The sequence below is a fragment of the Ctenopharyngodon idella genome, chromosome 21 (genome assembly GCF_019924925.1).
Source record: "Ctenopharyngodon idella isolate HZGC_01 chromosome 21, HZGC01, whole genome shotgun sequence".
In the NCBI taxonomy this organism is placed as follows: Eukaryota; Metazoa; Chordata; class Actinopteri; order Cypriniformes; family Xenocyprididae; genus Ctenopharyngodon; species Ctenopharyngodon idella.
The window spans coordinates 22,452,239-22,474,466 of record NC_067240.1 but is presented as its reverse complement, the minus strand read 5'-3'; the positions used below and the strand labels follow the sequence as shown (position 1 = coordinate 22,474,466).

Genomic DNA, 22,228 nt, shown 5'->3' with positions numbered 1-22,228 from the left:
TGCTTCAGTATGTCACAGTACATGTTGGCATTCATGGTTCCCTCAATGAACTGTAGCTCCCCAGTGCCAGCAGCACTCATGCAGCCCCAGACCACGACACTCCCACCACCATGCTTGACTGTAAGCAAGACACACTTTGTACTCCTCACCTGGTTGCCGCCACACACGCTTGACACCATCTGAACCAAATAAGTTTATCTTGGTCTCATCAGACCACAGGACATGGTTCCAGTAATCCATGTCCTTAGTCTGCTTGTCTTCAGCAAACTGTTTGCAGGCTTTCTTGTGCATCATCTTTAGAAGAGGCTTCTGGGACAACAGCCATGCAGACCAATTTGATGCAGTGTGCGGCGTATGGTCTGAGCACTGATAGGCTGACCCCCCACTCCTTCAACCTCTGCAGCAATGCTGGCAGCACTCATACGTCTATTTCCCAAACACAACATCTGGATATGACGCTGAGCACGTGCACTCAACTTCGTTGGTCGACCATGGCGAGGCCTGTTCTGAGTGTCCTGTCCTGTTAAACTGCTGTATGGTCTTGGCCACCGTGCTGCAGCTCAGTTTCAGGGTCTTGGCAATCTTCTTATAGCCTACGCCATCTTTATGTAGAGCAACAATTCTTTTTTTAGATCCTCAGAGAGTTCTTTGCCATGAGGTGCAATGTTGAACTTCCAGTGACCAGTATGAGATAGTGAGAGTGATAGCACCAAATTTAACACAACTGAGACCTTGTAACACTAACAAGTCACATGACACCAGGGAGAGAAAATGGCTAATTGGGCCCAATTTGGACATTTTTACTTAGGGGTGTACTCACTTTTGTGGCCAGCGGTTTAGACATTAATGGCTGTGTGTTGAGTTATTTTGAGGGGACAGCAAATTTACACTGTTATACAAGCTGTACACTCACTACTTTACATTTGTAGCAAAGTGTCATTTCTTCAGAGTTGTTGCATGAAAAGATATAATATTTACAAAAATGTGAGGGGTGTACTCACTTCTGTGAGATACTGTATATGTAAGATTCAACCCATAAAGTGTGGGTCCATAAAGTCCATAAAGTTGTTATTTTTAATTAGGTGAGTTACCTCATCATAATGGGAACAGTGTTTGTTGGAGCAGTGCGAATTAGCTTTAAGATGTCATCTTGCAAACTAGGTATAGACTGATATTAAAATTCTGGTTAATACAGATAAGCCTATGATTATTTCATGTTGTGGCTGATAACCAATAAATGGATGATATGAAAATTCTATGCTATTTTGCCTAAATAATTTTAAAATTAAACACTTGAAACTAAAATAAGTCATTTGAATTTGGTGATTTTGTGCATCACAACATTATAATGAAAAATTGATTTTCATTTTGAGATTTGCTAAATATTACATTTAAGTGTTTTTAAAGATTAATTTCAAGTGAGTGAAAGGTAATCTAAATTTAAAGGGGTCCTGTTATGCCGTTTTTACGAAGTCTTGATTTTGTTTTGGGGCTGTACTAGAATATGTTTTTATGCTTGATTGTTCAAAAAACGCATTATTTTTCACATATTTTACATAATTACAGCTCCTCTCTCCACAGTCCGGCTTGAACGTGCTGTTTAGTTTCTGTTTCGATGAAGCCCCTCCTTCCGATATACGAAATGTGCTGTGATTGTTTAGCTGGCCCAGTGTGTTGTGATTGGCACCACTTAGCGCTTGTTCGGGAAATGCCACACCCCTTCATAACAGCGAGTTTTGCTCTGGTGTAAATAATTAAGGATGGCGTCAATTTCAAACCATTTGGGAAATAGAGAGAAGATGAGGTGTAAATTTTGTCAGCTTCATGATAGTTCATCCATCAATGCTCTATTACTATTCAGTTTAAGATTATATTGAGTTGCTGTGTGCGAACATATCAAGTAAGTGAATACTGTCTATATATTTCCTGTTTTTACTGAGAAATGCTTAGTTTAATTTCCAGTCTAAGCAGTAGCTGATTAGCATGACTCTGTCTGTATTCATCTTTCTGTTCAGTGTATTTCGGAGTTTTTTTCTATGTGCTATTTGATGTTACAGGTAGATGTTACGTATTGCACACTGTGTTATTATTGGATGCACACGATTTGGAGATTATTATTATCGCTCAGTGATCAGCTGCATAAGCATGCCTAGTTGAATGGCATTTACGTGCTACTAGCGCTCTCTTGTGGCGATGTTAAGAATAGTTACTCAGAATTGTCTAATAATACTTTATTAATAGGCCATTAATAGACATTCTTCTGTACATACTGAATACTGTTTAATCATTTAAATGGATGTTTATTTGTGGAATGCATGTATATATGTATATATTAATACGCTTGTATATATTAATACAACTAAGAGTCAACTCACACAGTTCTAATCGCACAAATCTAAATTAGCCAAACTTCGAACCTCTTCATTTCAAGTGATCCTTCGAGCCAGATCGGCGAATCACAGCAGAGAGATGACATCCCACCCTGAGCCAGATCCTCCTGTTGTCCGACCTAGACAACAAATAAGGCTACCTGCACATCTTGCAGATTATCAAGTTCCTGGATCAGGCTAGGTGAAGAGAGTATTAGCACCTGCCTGTCTGAATGAAGCTGAAATGGAGGAAGCTCTGCCCATGCCAGAGAATGCATCGCGATCATCCTCTCCAAAGAGCCAGCCAGATGCCAGATGAATGGCAAGAGACATTTGAGGATATGCTACCAGACCAGGAGGAGCTTCACTTTCAAGCTCAACAGTTGTCTGACATTAAGTCTATGTGGCACAAGATGAAAAGAGACAGTGATGAGTTTCACAGCCACATCCTACCTGAGATCCTGTCTGCATTACAAGGGCTCAAGGCAGAGAATGCTGAGTTAAAGCAGGAGATCCAGCAGATAGCCACAGGTAGAGAGACTCCTTGTCGATCACTGACACCAGTGCCAGCCCCCCACATTAATAATGTGCCAACACTCATGCGTCCACTGGTCACCCAGAGAAAGCCTGCAGCATATTCAGATAATGTTCCTCAATACACATCTGTCCAGAGTGAGCAGCTGACAAGGCAGATGAGGGACCTCACGCTTTCACACAGGTCAGAGCAGATGTGTGTTAACGAGAGGTCCTATGCATACTCACCACAGCCTGTTGAAGCCATACATTATGACGACAAGACTCCTCAATCCAGACATGGGCTTTATCCAGGTGAAAGAGAGTTTCATTTACAACAATGACCTGAGGCTACACCTAGAGCTGAGATGTTACATGTTCAAGAGAAGATATACAGAGGACCTAAACCTAACATACCCAGCCTGACAGCAGCTGACCCCAGTCAGTTTTCAAGACCGCGGATGGCACTGGAGAACCTCCTGCTGGAAGATGCAAGTGAGCGTTTCAAATATCATATCCTGACTGATCATTTAAAGCTTGTAGAGGCACTCTTGGTAGCAGACTCCTACTGTAATTCCACGAGACCCTACACAGACACCATGCAAGCTCTTATGAAGATGTATGGACAACCTCACAAGCTTGTTCTGCAGAACATCACTGAAGTGCTGGAAGGACCCAACATCAGGCCAGGAGATGTTAGAGCATTCAAGCTATTTGCCCTCCATGTGCGCTCATTAGCAGTACCAGTGCTGAATCTGAACCCAAAGAGAACTCCTGCTTTGTGAGTACCACGAAAGACATCTTGTATGTGGACCATTCTGTCAGCAGCCGCAGAGTCCTTCTGAAAGTGAGTAAAGTAATAATTACAAATGGGGATGCCTCAATGGAGACATATGCTGTGCTGGATGATGGGTCAGAAAGGACTATTCTTCTCCATGCTGCAGCTCAGCAGCTAAACCTCAAAGGACAGCCAGAAGACTCGATGTTGTGAACGGTCAGACAAGATTAGCAGGTGCTTCATGGGGCGGCTGTGTCTTTCACAGTGTTTCCTGTGTCTAATCCTCACAAGAAATTCTTCATCAGAGGTGCATTCACAGTCGAGAGACTGGGCCTTGCTGAACATACCTACCCAGTTGCATCCATACAAAAGAGGTATCGACACCTAACTGGTCTCCCACTGCAGCAGATGGATAAAGTGCAACCCGTGCTGTTGATTGGTTCAGACCACCCGCATCTTATCACACCTGTTGAACCTGTCCTGTTAGGCCCACCAGGTGGACCTGCAGCAGTTAAGACCCATCTGGGATAGGCTCTTCAAGGCCCCACGAATGAGATTAAACATGGGATCAGGGCTCACCAATGCTTCTTCACATCTATCCTTCCCAACGCAGACCTGTTTGCTCACGTTGAGAGACTGGCAGATGGATGTGATTCCCTACCGCAGTGACAAGGTAGTGATAAGATCCAAACTAGATCAAGAAGCCGTCAGAGTCCTTCAGTTGAAAACCATGTGTGTGGAAGTAGAAGGGACAATGCGGTATGCCACACCACTACTTTTTATGCAGAGTATGCCACACTTGTCCATGCCCAAGGAGGCTGTTCTCCCTCGGCTTAGGAGTGTCGAGAGGAGATTGCTTAAGGAGCCAGATCAGGCTTCCGCCTATCAGGCCGAGATCACTAGACTGAAGGGAGCTGGTTATGTAGCCAAACTGGACCCGAGAGAGATGGAGAGCTCCACAGAATCATGGTACATCCCCCACCATATGGTGCAGCATAATGACAAGAACCGGGTCATCTGTAACTGCTCCTTTTAATATGAATGCCACAGCCTTAATGAGTTCCTCCTACCAGGACCCACACTAGGCTCATTACTACTAGCGGTTCTGCTCCATTTCTGGGAACACCCTGTGGCCATAAGCAGCGATATTCGTGGTATGTTTCACCAGGTGAGGCTGCTTCCTGATGACATGCCATTGCTCCAATTCCTGTGGCGAGACTTGAAGCCTTGAAACAAACCCCGACATGTACCAGTGGCAGGTGCTCCGCTCTGGCACCACGTGCAGTCCCTGCTGTGATACATATACCTGCAGAGGCATGTCATAGATCACAACCAATGTTTAACAGGAAGCCAATGCAGTGTTGACAGAACTGGCTAATATGGTCATACTTCCTAGTTCTAGTAAGAACTCTAGCTGCTGCATTTTGTACGAGCTGTAGTTTGTTTAACAGGCGAGCGGAACAACCACCCAGTAGAGCGTTACAGTAATCTAGCCTTGAGGTCATGAACGCATGAACTAACTGTTCTGCATTTGTCATTGAGAGCATATGTCGTAGTTTAGATATATTTTTAAGATGGAAGAATGCGGTTTTACAGATGCTAGAAACATGGCCTTCAAATGAAAGATTGGTATCAAAGAGCACACCCAGGTTCCTAACTGACGACGAAGACTTAACAGAGCAGCCATCAAGTGTTAGAGAGTATTCTAGGTTATTACGTGAAGAAGTTTTTGGTCCAAAAATTAGAATCTCTGTTTTTTCTGAATTTAGAAGTAGGAAATTACTGGTCATCCAATTTTTTATATCAGCTATGCATTCCGTTAATTTTGTGAATTGGTAAGTTTCGTCAGGGCGCGAAGAAATATAGAGCTGAGTATCATCAGCGTAACAGTGAAAACTAACACCATGCTTCCTAATGATATCTCCCAAGGGTAGCATGTACAGAGTGAACAGCAACGGTCCTAGTACTGAGCCTTGCGGTACTATTGAACTTGTTATCGATATGACATCTCTTCATTTACTACTACGAACTGATAACGGTCAGATAAGTATGATTTGAACCATGACAGTGCAATTCCACTAATGCCAACATAATTTTCGAGTCTATTTAAAAGAATATTGTGATCAATAGTGTCAAATGCAGCACTAAGATCCAGTAACACTAATAGAGATATACAACCACGATCTGATGATAAGAGCAAATCATTAGTAACTCTAATGAGAGCAGTCTCAGTACTATGGTACGGTCTAAATCCTGACTGGAAATCCTCACAGATACTATTTCTTTCTAAAAAGGAACATAGTTGTGATGATACTGCCTTTTCTAGTATTTTTGACAGAAAAGTGAGATTTGAGATCGGCCTGTAATTGACTAATTCTCTAGGATCAAATTGTGGTTTTTTAATAAGAGGCTTAATAATAGCCAGCTTAAAAGTTTTCGGTACGTATCCTAGTGATAAAAGATGAATTAACGATATTAAGAGGATCTATGACCTCTGGAAGCATCTCTTTCAATAGCTTAGTCGGTATAGGGTCTAACATACATGTTGTTGATTTTAATGATTTAACAAGTTTAGACAATTCTTCCTCTCCTAAAACAGTAAATGAATTAATTTTTCCTCAGGGACACTACAATGCACTGTCTGACGCGATACTGTAGTAGACGGTTGCATGGTTATAATTTTCTCTCTAATATTGTCAATCTTGCAAGTAAAGAAGTTCATAAAGTCATTACTGCTGTGCTCTTTGGAAATATCAGAAGTTGAAGCTTTATTTCTTGTTAATTTAGCCACTGTATCAAATAAATACCTAGGGTTGTGCTTATTTTCTTCTAAAAGTTTTGAAAAATAGGCAGATCTAGCAGTTTTTAAGGCCTTTCTGTACTCAATCATTCTCTCTCTCCACGAAATGCGAAAAACTTCTAGTTTTGTTTTCTTCCAGCTGCGCTCCATTTTTCTGGCTGCTACCTTTAGGGCCCGAGTGTGCTCATTGTACCACGGCATTGGATTAATTTCCTTAATCTTTTTTAAACGCAAAGGAGCAACTGAGTCTAATGTGCTGGAAAAGACAGAGGCAATAGTTTCTGTTGCAACATCAAGGTCTTCTAAGCTATCTGGTATGCTAAGGCAATGAAACTGATCAGGAAGATCAGCAAATTCTTTGATAAAGTCTGTATGGTGTCCTGGTGGCCTGTATACAGTAGCCAGCACAAATGTCAACTTACATAATGTTACATAAAGTACCATCACTTCGAAAGGAATTTTTTTCGAAAGACTTTTGACTAATACTGTAAACCTTTGACTTTCTGACGAGGATTGTGTCGATAATAATAACCTTGAGGGCTAGACTCATTTAAAGTAATGTAATCGTCTGATTTTAGCCAATTTTCTGTCAAACACAGCAAATCCAGATTATTGTCTGTGATAATATTATTTACAATAAGTGCTTTTGAAGAAGGGGATCTAATATTTAACAACCCAAGCTTTATCATTTGTTTATCAGTATTATCTCTATTTTTTTATTTGTTGAACATCAATTAAATTTTTACCATTAAATGGGTTTGGAAGATTTTTGTTTTTACTAATTCGGGGTACAGACACAGTCTCTATGTGATAATATCTAGGTGTAAGAGTTTCTATGTGTTGGGAATTATCTGACTTCTGTAATGTGAGGCAGCTAGCAGACGGTCGGTTTAGCCAGTATGTCTGCTTCCTGACCTGGACCCCAGTTTGTCATGTTTCAGCTCTAAGAATATGTGCCATATTACTAGAGAGAAGAGCAGCACCATCCCAGGAGGGATGAATACCATCTCTTTTCAACAGGTCAGGTCTCCCCCAAAAACTTTTCCAATTGTCTATGAAACCTATATTATTCTGCGGACACCACTTAGACATCCAGCCATTGAGTGATGATAATCTGCTAACTATCTCATCACTCCGACGAACAGGAAGGGGACCAGAGCAGATTATTTTTCCTGACATTGTACTTGCGAGTTCACACACCTCTTTAATGTTAATTTTAGTGATCTCCGACTGGCGAAGTCGAACATCATTAGTGCCGACGTGAATAATGATTTTAGAGTACTTACGATTAGCATTAGCCAGCACTTTTAAATTTGCTTTGATGTCAGGTGCTCTGGCTCCCGGCAAACATGTGACTATGGTGGCTGGTGTCTCTATTTTCACATTCTGTGTAATAGAATCGCCAATAACTAGGGCACTTTCAACAGGATTCTCAGTGGGTGTATCACTGAGTGGGGAGAACCTGTTTGATGTTCTTATTGGAAAGGAAGAGTGGTGTTTTTCACGGCTAGGCCGCCTCATCGTTACCCAAGTGCCCTGCTGCGCGGGCTCTACAGCTGGAACCGAACAATGTACAGAGTTCACTAAGCTAGTCGCATCCAAAACAGTATCTGAAGCCCTTACATTCTTACTATCCTCAATTAAAGTTTGGATACGTGTCTCTAATTCTGAGATTTTCTCTGTCAGCCTGACTATTTCCCTACATTTATGACATGTAAATCCCTCGTCGCTGACAGAGAAAGCTATACTGAACATGTGGCAAACAGAACACGATATAACACTAGGAGAGGATGACATGACTCACTGTGTTTGTAGACTGATCCGACTTACCACAGCTGTATGATGAACGCGTTGAAAAGAAAATGAGCGCGCGAGAGACTGATGACAAGTTAACCAGCTAGCGAGATGCAAACGCGTTGTAATAGCGATTTAGATTCAAAGATTAAAAGTTAGCGACGTCAGATTAATGTGGTAGGCAATATTATATATAAGGTAATGATAATATAAGCAACAATGAATGAAAGTAAGAGATTCAAAATAAAGCTATACAGAGTTACAGACGCAAACCACTCTGAGCAGCGAGGAGCAATCGATCCTTTACTGCCAACACTGGAAACTGGATAATGCAGACCATCAGTCTGACACCCTACATTACAAGCACCAAGCCAGACGCTGTTCCCCCATGAGGATGCGTCACATTTACCATGTTCTAGCAAGCCAATATGACCCCCTCGGTTATATCATCCCTTATACTACCAAAGCCAAGATACTGGTACAGCGTCTGTGGGATAAGAAGCGCAACTGGGATGACCCCCAGTTGCCTGAGGAATTGCTTACCTTGTGGTTTGAGTGGGAAAAGGAGTTGAGTGGTCTAGAGGAGATATCTCAGCTCAGGTGTTACTTCAGCTCACAGATGGATCACCCTTCCTGTAGACATGAGACCCATGTGTTCTGTGTTGCGGTGGAGTAGGCATATGGGTCAGTGGCTTACCTGCAGACAGAGGACAGCAAGAGTTAGACCCGCTTAGAGTTGTGTGCCACTCTCAATGGAGCACAGCTTTTCCAGCTCCTGACTACAGAGCTTACGATTCCCATTCACTTCTCTATGCTTTGGTCAGACTGTATACCACTGTGCTCACATGGCTAACCTCCAGCTCATGTCGTTATGAACACGGGTGGCAGAGATCCAAGAGATGACAGCATCAGCCACCTGGCGCTACGTCAGATCCGCAGACAACCCACCGGACGATATCACTCGTGGCAAGTATCTTCCAGATTTCTCCGGAGGGAGGCAGTGGAGCCAGGGACCGGAATTCCTTAAACTGCCACCAGATAGTTGGCCCACACAGCCCCTCTTGCCGCTTGAAGAGCTGAGCTGTGAATTGAGACAGTCAGTCTTTTCTGGGTTAGTGACGACAACTGCACCCCCACTTAAGCCAAAGCACTACAACAAGCTGTCCGAGTACCTGAACGCCTTTGGGCAGGAGCTTCACGGGGCAGCCTACACCTCCAGTGCTGAGCACCAGAGAGTCGTTCAACAAGCAGTCCTCTGTCAAGCTCAAGCCGAGTCTTTTCCCACCGAGCTGAGGCTTCTGAAGTCAGGCAAACCAGTGACTGATTCGAGTAGGAGGACGTCTACGCCACTGTGAAGTACTCCAGTTGCCCTCAACCCCTGACCACCGAGCTAATAATCAAGGATTATGATGAGAGGCTGCATCATCCCGGTACAGAGCGTCAGAAGAATGAGATCAGAAGAATGTACTGGATATTGAAAGGCCGTGAAGCTGTCCGCTGACACCAGTGCGGAGTACAAGAAATGGAGAGGCCACCCAGAAGTGGCTGAGCTACCCCTTACCAGACTGGACTGACTGGTAATGGACTGTTTTGACCCCTTCCTAATTAAGATTAGTCGTCGTAATGAGAAGAGATGGGGCATAGTCTTTAAGTGTATGACCACCAGGGCAGCCCATCTCGACCTTCTCACCAGTATTGACTCATTCCTGATGGCCCTACGACGGTTCATTGCCTGACGAGCATAGCTCTCATTGTAGCATCTCATTTGTGCGCAGCTTTCATTGTTCTGGAATCTGTCCTCCGTAAAATGTGCAGGGCACAAACAAACGTTGGGGTTATAATGTTCAGAAACAGTGTTTAAAATAAATTTTAACCACACTATGCTTGTCTGCCTTTGGACAAACTTTTTCCTGGGTGAAAAAAACAGCAACAACACTCTTCATCTTCTTTAGCGCAGCTCAACCGGGCCTCATCCCCTTTTTTGCGAATTCCGTGGGCAGAGATTATTTAAATGAGTAACATTTTGACTTCACAAGATCTGGAAAAAACACGTTGTAGTCCAAATGAGTCGTTCGTTGTAGTTCTTGAAAAGTGGATTCTGGTAAATAAAATATCTTCCTTCAGAGTGGACTTTGAGCTTTGTAACTGTTACGGAATACAGACTCAGAGAAATGCAGTTAACGGTGAGCTTTATTGACAACACAGAGCAGATTGGAGGATACGGGTGACTATGCAGTTCAAAATGACTTTGCAGAATGAGAATGGCTTGGTAATAGAAACTTTCCTTGTCTTACAGGTGCAGGAGATCGTGGATGGCTGAACGGATGGCTGGATGGATGCACACACCTCGTCGTGTTTGGTGAGTATAGTGGTAATGGTCTTTTGCAGGTTGTTGACTGGAGAACACATGAGACACAAGAGAGAGGAAGACGCTGGAATACAAACGCAAATCACTGGAGATAATCACTGGAGTAAATGCTGGAGAAAAGATAAGTACTCCACTTCGTATGAACGAGACCGGACAAGCTGCAGGTGTGTGTGATTTAGTACTCTGGTGAGGGTGTGTGCTGTGATTGGCCGGGATGAGAGCCTGACAGATCCGTGACAGTACCCCAACCCAGCCAACCTCTTCCACGAGGAGCAGGATGATCTGGGTGAGAAGTGTGGATGGTAGCAAGCAGTCACTTCCCACTGAAGCTGATGGTGAGCTGCATCCCAGACCCTCTCGTTCTCTCTGAACCAGTGGTCGACAGATGGGACATCAGATGGTTCTCCAGACCATGGGAACAAGGGTGGCTGGTAAATGAGTACATGCTGGAAGGGCATGAGTCCAGTGGCAGGCTGACGGAGAGAGTTCTGCGCATACTCTGGCCAGCCCAGGAACTGGTTCCAGGAATTCTGGTGGCCATGGCAGAAGGTTTGTAGGATGCATACAGGCTCCTGGATCTTTCTCTCCATCTGCCCGTTCGACTGGGGATGGTAAACTGAGGAGAGACTTATGGTCACACCTAGTAGGGTAAAAAAGGCCTTCCATTCCTTGGAAATTAATTGGGGCCCACAATCCAACACAATATATTGTGGAATTCCGAATTATCTGAAGACATGATTGAAGAGAAGTTCAGCAGTTTCAATAGCCGTAGGGAGTCCCTTGAGAGGAAGCAGATGACATGACTTTGAAAATTTGAAAATGAGCAATGACAACCAGAAAATGTGTTTCCATCAGAGGGAGGTAAGTCCGTGATGATGTCCACTCCTAGGTGTGACCATGGCCGATTAGGAACGGGCAGCAGATGGACTTTGCCAGTTGGTAGATGATGAGGGCTCCTTGAGATGGTGCAGTCAGAGCAGCCTTGAATGAACCTTCTCACATCCCTGGCCATGCTGGTCCACCAGAAGCGGCCTTTTAACAGCGAGAGGGTGTTATTGGCCCCTGAGTGGCCAGTGCCAAGAGATGAGTGCACAAGAGTGGATGAGTAGAGTGCGTTGTGATCTGGGAACATACTGAAGCTCAGGTGGACAGCCCGGTGGAGTAGCTGCGGAGGCATTGGAGGAGGTGGCTGACTCTGGGGACCATTGGATGGGACTCACAATCATGCTAGTGGACAGGATGGGTTCAGGTTCTTAGCTGAGAAATGGAGAAGTTAAATTGGGTAAAAAACAGAGCCCAACCAGCCTGGCGAGGATTTAATCTCTTAGCTTCTCAAATATTCAAGGTTCTTGTGGTCAGTCAACACAGTGAAAGGATGTTTTGCACCCTCCAACCAATGCCTCCACTCCTGAAGGGCTAACTTGATGGCAAGGAGCTCCTGGTTGCCGATGTTGTAGTTTCTCTCCACTGGGGTGAACTTCTTGGAAAAGGCGCATTAATGGAGTTTGGCTGGAATCCCCTGCTGGTGAGACAGCACTGCTCCTACCCTGGTGGTGGATGCATTCATTTCCACAATGAAAAGTTTGTTGGGGTCAAGATGGATAAAGAGCGTTGCACTGGTGAAGGCCTCTTTGAGTTGTTGGAATGCTTTGGTGGCAGATGGTGACCAGGACAGAGACTTGGGCTTGTTCTTCAGCAGATTGGTTGAGTGACTAGTGATGGAGCTGTAATCTTGGATGAACCGTTGGTAGAAATTCAAAAATCCTAGGAAGCTCTTTGAGCTCATTGATGGTGGTTGGGATGGGCCAGTTCTTAACGGCTTCCACCTTCCCCTTGTCCATTTGGATACCATGTTTGCTGATGTTGTATCCAAGGAACTGCACTAAGGATTGATGGAAAGAGCACTTCTCAGCTTTGAGGAAAAGATGGAACTCTCTCAGGTGTTTCAGGACCTCCGTAACATGCTGCCAATGTTCGGCCATGCTCTGGGAGTAGACGAGGATATCATCTATGTAGACAAGCACAAATCAATGGAAAAATTTCTGGAGCGCATCATGCATAAAGTCCTGGAATATGGAGGGGGCATTGACCAATCCATACAGCATCAGAAGATATTCATAGTGGCCTGTAAGTGTCACAAATGCTGTTTTCTGCTCATCTCCCTCACGTATCCGGCTGAGGTTGTAAGTGCTGCGGAGGTCCAACTTGGTAAAGAGTGGCTCCATGGAGATGTTCTAATGCCGCTGGTGCGAGGGGAAGTGGATAACAAAACTTTACTGTCATCTTGTTAAGAGCACGATAATCACTGGAGAAGGAATCCATTACAATCCTCTGCCGAGCCAGAGTAGGGCACTGGTTTGGCCATGGAACTGGCAACAATTGTTGGTGAAGAAGTGGTGGTGGTGGTGATGGAAGTGGAAGCAGACACTGAGGTGGTGAGAATACTCCGAAGGGAATCCACAATGTCCTGGAACGGGTCAGAGGTGCTCATGATGCAGTTGATTCCTTTAGGGTCCGGTCTTCTGTTACGGAATGCAGACACAGAGAAATGCAGTTAACGGTGAGCTTTATTGACAGCACAGAGCAGATTGGAGAATACAGGTGAGTACGCAGTTCAAAAAGACCTTTCCTTGTCTTACAGGCGCAGGAGATCGTGGATGGCTGAATGGATGGCTGGATGGATGCACACACCTCGTCATGCTTGGTGAGTATGGTGGTAATGGTCTTTTGCAGGTTGTTGACTGGAGAACACAGGAGACACAAGGGAGAGTAAGACGCTGGAGTACAAATGCTAGAGGTAATCGCTGGAGGTAATTCCTGGATATAATCACTGGAGGTAATCGCTGGAGGTAACTGCTGGAGGTAATCGCTGGAGGTAATCGCTGGAGATATTCACTGGAGATAATCACTGGAGATAATCACTGGAGAACAGGTAAGTAGTCCACTTCATATGAACGAGACCAGACAATGATGGTGGACAAGTTGTGCGATTATGTAGCACTCCTGATGATCATGCAGATAAGGTGCAGGTGTGTATGATTAGTACTCTGGTGAGGGTGTGCATTGTGATTGGCTGGGGTGAGAGCCTGGCAGATCGGTGACAGTAACCTTGTAGATCTTTTTTAGTCTCAAACAGCAACATTACAGACTAACTAAAGTTTAAAAAGTGAAAAAGCATAATAGGACCCCTTTAAAAGCTAATGAAATTAAATGTCCAATTTCGCCTGATATGGATTAAAAAAAAACAAAAAAAACTTGATAACCGTTATGGTAACGATATATCACATCATGTTAGTGTTCACTATTTAAATCACACATATTTCAAATGTGGGTGCATTTATTATGAAATTCTCTGTATTTTGTGTCTCAGGCCAGCTAACCTGCTGTATTAGATGCCCTGTGGCATATCACGCCAACGATTACTGCGTACCTGCTGGGAGTGTCACGCTCACCGACAGCAACATAGTGTGTCCCAAACACTTCACACCAAGAAAAGGCTGCCGCAACCACGAGCATGTCAATGTCAGCTGGTGCTTCGTCTGCTCAGAAGGTTAATTCAGCTGTCTTAGACACTAATTTCTATCACAATTTACACCTCTAATTTTACAGTGTGTGCACTAAATCGTTTATATTTAATGGCATTAGTAATCCTTGATGATTCAATTCAGCTTAAGAGAACTTACAATTTCACTTTATATGACCTTATCAGAAACATTTCCTCTCTGTATCTGTATCACTTCCCTCTACAGGAGGTAGTCTGCTGTGTTGTGAGTCATGTCCTGCAGCATTTCACAGAGAGTGTCTGAACATCGACATGCCAGAAGGAAGCTGGTACTGCAACGACTGTCGTGCTGGAAAGAAACCACACTACAAGGAAGTAGTGTGGGTGAAAGTGGGCCGCTACAGGTCAGCATCCACAAACCAACCGTTATCATTCCTGGTTTGTACAGTCATTGTACACAACAGTTTCTGCTCTGCTTCTACTCTTTGTTAGATGGTGGCCGGCGGAAGTTAGCAATCCCAAAAACATTCCTGAGAATATCCTCCGCATGAGACATGATGTTGGAGAGTTCCCAGTTCTTTTCTTCGGCTCTAACGACTACCTGTGGACTTACCAAGCCCGTGTTTTCCCTTACATGGAGGGTGATGCCAATAGTAAAGAGAAAATGGGAAAGGGAGTTGACTCTACCTATAAGAAAGGTATCTTCTGCAACTAATTATTTTTGCTTGCTTTTGGTGCTGCTATTTCTAATGCCCTATCGCTTTTCTTAGCAATCAGATTAACATTTTCAGGTGTGATAAAATTGATATTAAATGTAAAATAAAACAAAATCATTTTGCTACAAAATCCAATGCTAAAAGTTCATTTAGACATCACAATATTGAAATGTCATAGTTTGGTAAAGCAAAGGAAAGTTGAGGTGTTGATCTAGGAGCAAGTGGTAATTAAATAATCAAAACAAAGACTCTAAACAACTGGAAATGCTGAGAAGCACAACCAACATAAAATATGAGAACAGACAACTGAAACTCAGAGCTATGAATACATAGACTAAATGAAGAACTAAACAATGGAGAAGCTAGCAGAGTGGGATGCCTTGATGGAGCCAGAGGGATGAAGGCCCATTGCGAGCCTTAGGCAGTGCAGCCCAGGGTGGTATACATTATACATTATCGTATACATTATAGGATACCCATAAATGATAAAAATCTCTAATATGGGCTGATAGCCAATATGGTACAGACATATTGTGCGTCTCTAATACAGTCCAATGGACTTACATTGAAGAAGGGACTTGAATATCAAAGAGAGGTGGGGTCGTTTGACTTGGGCAGCCACATAAGCAACTGCATAGAAACATTCTAAAACACTTGGAACTCCTTAACAACTTGGACATAGCAATGCCTTAGCAACCATCCACAACACCCTAGTATCTTGAAGGTAACATTTACACACACTACTCGTGTAAAAACCTAGTTGTATTACATGGTTCTTGGTGTAGCTGAAATCAGCGATCAAATGAAAATTTCTGAAATCAGAATGTTCAATGTGGTTTAGCTTTGGAAGAAGCTGCACTAAGGTTCAAAGAACTGCAGGCTGAGAAAGAACTGCGGCAGCTCCAGGAGGACCGACGAAATGACAAGAAACCTCCACCATACAAACATATTAAGGTACATGACCATACAAGACACGTTATGAGATTGATTGCTAGCATTATATTATGACGGTACCTGTCTTATCTTGGTCAATCCAATAGGTGAACAAACCAATTGGCAAAGTGCTGATCATCTCGGCAGACCTTTCGGAGATTCCCCGCTGCAACTGCAAAGCATCAGACGAGAACCCCTGCGGTATGGATTCAGAGTGCATCAATCGTATGCTGCTGTACGAATGTCATCCACAGGTTTGTCCCGCAGGCGAGCACTGCCAGAACCAGTGCTTCACCAAACGGCAGTACTGCCAGGTGGAGATCTTCAGGACACTCTCTCGAGGCTGGGGGCTGCGCTGTGTGCACGACATCAAAAAGGTGAGCTGATTTAGAATGTTCTTCATGGGTACCGATGCCATTAAACATCATTCATGCAGACCACACAAAAAAAGCCCTAAGGTATACTTTGTTCGTGTTCCAGTTCGGCTCGCGAACTGTCCGCATGACATAATTTTCATCATCAGCACAGTCCGCTGATGTCCGCATGCAGCCAGATTTTTGTGTTTGTGCAATTGCTCAAAAACAAAGTTCCAGTACGTGGTGTATCCATTCACACTCACAATAAATTACATATATACATATTACATATATAAAGTATACCTCACAATGCTCATAGTTGATGCTTAGCATGTTGCTGAGCTAATTGCTTTAAATTAACAATCTCAACAACATAATTTTGCTTCTCTGTCTAATTACACACAAAACTATGTTCAGTTTAGAGTGAACAAACTTTCAAAAAGCGACTGACTTTTTTTTCCCATACATATTTCTACTATTAGTCCATCTCCTCCTCCTCCTTATAATGTCTCTACAGAGAACCAGTATGGATGTGGATATAATTAGCTTTAGTTTGTCCAGTCTGCTTTGTAAACAAGTCTTTGTTTTTAATGCTCGACCCAAGGGAGGATTTGTTAACGAATATGTTGGAGAGGTGATTGACGAGGAAGAATGCCGTGCCCGGATTAAACATGCTCAGGAGAACAATATCGGCAATTTCTACATGCTTACGTTGGACAAAGTGAGATTCTAAAACTACAACACTAGTTTTTTTCTAAGATTTATGTTACTGGAAGCTGAATATATTGCTTTGTTTTTTCTGGAAGGATCGAATTATTGATGCCGGGCCCAAGGGAAATGAAGCCCGTTTTATGAACCACAGTTGCCAGCCAAACTGCGAGACCCAAAAATGGACGGTCAATGGAGACACACGTGTTGGGCTTTTTGCACTTACTGATATCCCTGCTGGTAAGTCAAATTAATTTTTATATAGAAGACACTGTGGTACAGCCTCACATTTACACCGCTTTTGCGAAATCATTGATGTGTTGATGTCTTCTTTAAAGGCACAGAGTTAACATTCAACTATAACCTTGAGTGTCTGGGCAATGGAAAGACAGTGTGCAAGTGTGGTGCATCTAACTGCAGTGGATTCCTGGGAGTAAGGCCAAAAGTAAGCAGATGATCTCCAGGGGATATCTTTTATATAGTATAACATCATGTTATATCTAGAGATAGATTGATCATTGATTTGGCTGATATAATAATATATAATAATTAATAATAATAAAATATTATTATTATTATTATCTTTTATTAATATTATTATTAATATTAATAAAAGAGACAATACTGGAAAAACCAATATAAGATAATAATAATATAATTTATTTTACTTATATTATTTAATTATTATAAAATAATAATAATGTATATTAAAAGAAAATATAAATTAAAGTAAATAAATATATATATTAGCTGTTATAATAACTAAATAAATATAAATAACTATGAATATAATAGTTATTAGACACTGATAAAAATAATAATTGGTATCTATATTGTTTGTTATATATGACTGAGATTTACAATACATTTCTAATGTAAACCTGTCGTTTTTAGTATCCAAAGCATTTTTTCACATTCAGTGATCATTTCTGCTTCGATAAGTGATTGTAGTTAGACATCAACTTTGTGTCTATCAGAACAACCCCCCATCAGACGACAAAGGCCGTAAGCTGAAGAAGAAGTCCCAGATGAAGCGCAAATCCCAGCAGGAAGTAATCAAGGAGCGGGAGGATGAGTGCTTTAGTTGTGGAGATGGAGGCCAGATTGTGTCCTGCAAGAGGCCAGGCTGTCCTAAGGTTTACCATGCCGACTGCCTCAATCTCACCAAGAGACCTGCAGGTCAGTCTTAAAGTATTCTCAAACATAGGCCACTCACTGATCATAAAAAACACACTTTTCTTTGATTTTATGTCTATAACTAGTGTGTTGCAATACCAAAGGTTTAGTAGTCAATAGCATTACAAGTGAAATTTCACAATTCTCAATACCAATGTCTTCAAAAAGGATTCAATAGCACCATGTCATATTTATAAGTCAAGTCACAATTATTTATATAGCGCTTAATACAATACAGATTGTTTCAAAGCAGCTTCACAATAATAAACAAGAAAATAACAGTATTTAAAATACTAATGTTGCAAAGTTCTTCAATCATATAATGAATACAATTTCAGCTGTAAAGCAGTTCTAAAAAGACTGTCATTATTCAGGTCAATTTAGTTTAATGTTGACAGTCTAGTTCAATAACATTGTTCATTTGATCATTTTCATTTGACAATTTTTTCATTAGTTATGAAGCAAATGTAATTCAACTATGATGTAGTATCATTATTCAGCTCAAGGCAGCTCAGTGTTGTTTAGATCAATAATAGTGTAAAGTTCATCAAATTATGAAACAAGCTAATTTAGCTGTAAGCAACTCTACAGAAGGCAATAGTGTTGTTATTCAGCTTAAGTCAGTTCAATGTTGATTCAGTGGAGTTCAGTTACAATGTCAATGTTGCAGAGTTGATCAATATGAAATAAATTCAATTCAGCTATAGAGCAACTCTACAGAAGACAATTGTGTCATCATCCAGCTCAATTTAGTTCAAGTTTTGTTCTCATCTAATAGTGTCAGTGCAGTCAAATCAATAATATTACTGAATATTAAGTGTCTTTTAAACCCTTATAAAGCCATATGATAGCTGTTATTGAGAAACGAATTCAATTTAAGTCAATATTGATTTGTGAACAGATCATTATTTTGTGTCAGATCTTTTCAATGAATCAATTGATCTGGTTCACAAAACCAATCTGAATGTTCACTGACTCAACGATCCACTTGCAGCAGTTAACTACGGAGCCCCGGGCATGACATGCAAGAAAAAAATTAAATCGTGTGCACGATTTACTAGTTTGTTCCCTCAATTTACTAAATCGTGCACACGACTTACTGATTCGTTCCCTCGATTTACTAAATTGTGTGCACGATTTACTAAAACGTGCACACGATTTACTATTTCGTTCCCTCGATTTATAAATCATGCGCATGATTTATAAATCGAGGGAATGAAATAGTAAATCGTGCGCACGTTTTAGTAAATCGATGGAACGAATTAACAAATCGTGCGCACGATTTAGCCTACTATTTTTTTTCCTGCATTTCATGTCCGGGGCTCCGTAGCTAACAGCTCACTGGAGGAGAAGATTTACTGAGTAACCTGTTTTGCCTTTCAGGCCGTTGGGAGTGTCCATGGCATCAGTGTGACTTGTGTGGACAGGAAGCAGCTTCCTTCTGTGAGATGTGCCCTAGTTCCTATTGTGTTGAACATCGGGACGGCATGCTTTTCATATCCAAACTGGATGGGCGATTGTCATGCAGCGAGCATGACCCCTGCGGCCCCGAGCCCCTGGAGCCTGGCGAGATCCGGGAATACCCCGCAGAACTCGTGACAACGTACCCTATAAACCTCATCAGAGCTGCCAAAACCAAAACCACAACCCTAAACACTACGGCTGTCCCGCAGGCTCCCTCTCCTCCTGATATAGCCCCTCAGGTCTCCTTTAGCCCCCCCAGTAGCCCTCTACCACTTAACATCTCTTTAAACTGTGCATATTCACCCATTTCTCCCTATGGAGAAGAAAAAGAAGAAGAGGAAGACAGTTTGACACGTTTAGAAATGGATGGTGAGAAGAGCGCATCTCAAGATAATTCAGAACGACTGAGGATAAAGAAGAAAACCGAAGTATGAAGGTTTAATCTACTGACTATCGAAGCAAACTGACCTGGGGTTTAAATTTCCCAACAGACCTCTTTTTAGCCATGTTCTTATTTTCTCACACTACTTTCACTGAGGGTGTCTGGTGTAATTTGAGTTCCAATCACTACAACTTAGTTGAAGATGGTACTCAAAATGGTTTGCATCTCCTTCTGTTATCTCTTGCAGATTTTATGAGGTTGATTTTAACGGCACCGAGGAAGATGACAATGCTTACGAAAAAAGATTCAAACGATGATTGAACAGTATCCACTTCATACAATGCCATCAACAGTTACAACATCATGGGACATCATGAGATTTTGGCCATCTTATTGTTTCTTGCTACACCTGGCACTATGCTGAGCATCACAAAAAAGCAACAATGAAGAGAATGAAGATACTACAAGTATTGAGGAAAGGGACTATATTTTTCCATGGAAATGCCATTGCCTTCTTCATTGAGTCAAATAATGATGACTATAAATAATAAGTACCATTACCAAAACTCATTTGCTCTGTGAGCAAATGGTACAAAACCTAAGCTTATGTTAAATTTTACTATTGAATAAGTGGTTGAAATATTCAAGTCCAAAGTATACTTTGGTTTTTATAAACAAATGCTATATGCATACAGTGCGTGTGACGTAAATTTCATCATCAGCCCGACTTTTGTAACCGCGTGTACTTAATTTGCGCTAATAATCTGGTAAGCAAAGTAGCAACACTGGGCTGAACTGTTTGAAAATAAAAAAGAAACATAAGAGATCGAACAACAAACTACTGACGACCACATTAACAACAGAAATGCACATTGATGAGCGATTGTGCGAGAAGGTTAAGAGATATCACAACAAAACAGCACAGACATTAGATAAAGATGAAAATGTCTAATGAATGTGTCAATCGCTTATGTTGGCATATGCTATCAAATTGACTATACTTTGAAAGGCTATGTGTTTAGCTGTACGCATATGATAAGCATCTGCATTAAAACTGAAATATACTTTGGTGACAATAATTAATAAAATTAAAATATCAGTGTCTTGATCCTGTATTTTTTCCACATCGTATTATAGAGCCTGCTGTTAAAATGACTTCAAGTCTCGGTTTGTTGAAGCACTTTTGTATAATAATCCAAAATTCACCTGCTAACATGTTTAAACAAAGGCAAGAATGCTTGTAATTTATTTTAGATAATTTAGGAAATTTCCCAGAAATGTCTCCGAATTAATCTTAGCCAAACTGTCACAAAATTTTCTGGTGTAAATTGTGCTGTAAATTTAAAGGTGAACAGTGTGATTTTTTTAAACACTTGTGACATCCAACAGTTACAAAACATTCAAACAAACAGGAAGTTCTGTCCCAACTCAGTGGTTGAGCCAGAAGTTTAAATGTTGGCTGCTCAACCAGAGCAAACTTATTAAAGCGCAACTATGAGTTCTAGCTAGATAAAAATATGAGCTGTTCTATCCTGTTGTATGTTTTTATACATTTAAGCCAAAAGGGAGAAAGTAACAGACTTCGCAATTCTGATAATGAAACACTCCCAGTCAAGTATTTGTCATTTGGTGACTTCATGTTAAATCCACATACAGTTTGAACTGAGACTGCTCGTTTTACAAATGTAAAACACTAGAAGACAAGTTCTCTATCATCATTTGTAAAGCTAATGTATTGGACAAATGATATTGGCCTGTTGCATGTCTACACTCCTGAATTCCCTCTTCTGGTTTTCCTGACCCCCATCTAACTGATCAAGTGTTCATGTTGAACAACATTTCAGTTTTTTTATTTTTTTTACTGTATTCATGTATAGCAATGTCAACTTAATAGTTTTCATGCTGCTCCTAGAGTCATTCCACTTCAGTATATTTCAGACAAATTATCAAGCAAAAGGGGAAAAAAAATATCTGTTGCCTTGTCAGAGATTTTAATTGTGCAGTAGTGCTTTGTACAGAATAAACAACAGTACGCACTTCTTGTATCCTTGCTGCTGTTTTTACTACCTCCCCATATATGCTTTGATCTCAATTGTATTTAATTTATTTATTGCATTTGCCAATCATTAATTGTCATTAATCAAATGTGAAAGGAACTGAAACTATTAAATCTCACAAAAACTGTCAAGAAAAAATAAATTCTATTTTACTTAAAGAAAATGAAACCCATTTTTAGGAACATTGAAATGTTTCGCATTGCAACATTAATGTCATAACAATTAAGCACATTTCCACATGCATTTATCATTAGCCAACAATAATACAGAAAAAAGGCTCATTACTGTAACACAAAACTATTCTATTTACAT

General features: G+C 41.5%; 1 protein-coding gene across 5 annotated transcripts in view; it reads left to right on the top strand.

The window, feature by feature from the left end:
• The window catches only part of nsd1b (nuclear receptor binding SET domain protein 1b), a 43,361-nt gene extending 21,459 nt beyond the window's left edge, over positions 1–21,902 (top strand). For 3 of the 5 annotated variants that reach the window (XM_051878175.1, XM_051878176.1, XM_051878179.1), the window contains 10 exons: positions 13,993–14,172; positions 14,372–14,528; positions 14,617–14,822; positions 15,682–15,794; positions 15,881–16,150; positions 16,734–16,850; positions 16,936–17,077; positions 17,176–17,282; positions 17,815–18,016; positions 19,397–21,902. In XM_051878175.1, the coding sequence (XP_051734135.1) occupies positions 13,993–14,172; positions 14,372–14,528; positions 14,617–14,822; positions 15,682–15,794; positions 15,881–16,150; positions 16,734–16,850; positions 16,936–17,077; positions 17,176–17,282; positions 17,815–18,016; positions 19,397–19,911 (2,009 nt within the window). In that variant the 3' untranslated portion in view covers positions 19,912–21,902. Of the gene's footprint in view, positions 1–2,222; positions 14,173–14,371; positions 14,529–14,616; positions 14,823–15,681; positions 15,795–15,880; positions 16,151–16,733; positions 16,851–16,935; positions 17,078–17,175; positions 17,283–17,814; positions 18,017–19,396 lie in introns of those variants that run through there. The other 2 variants (XM_051878178.1, XM_051878177.1) reach the window with 2 other exon arrangements.
• Positions 21,903–22,228: the final 326 nt, after the last annotated feature.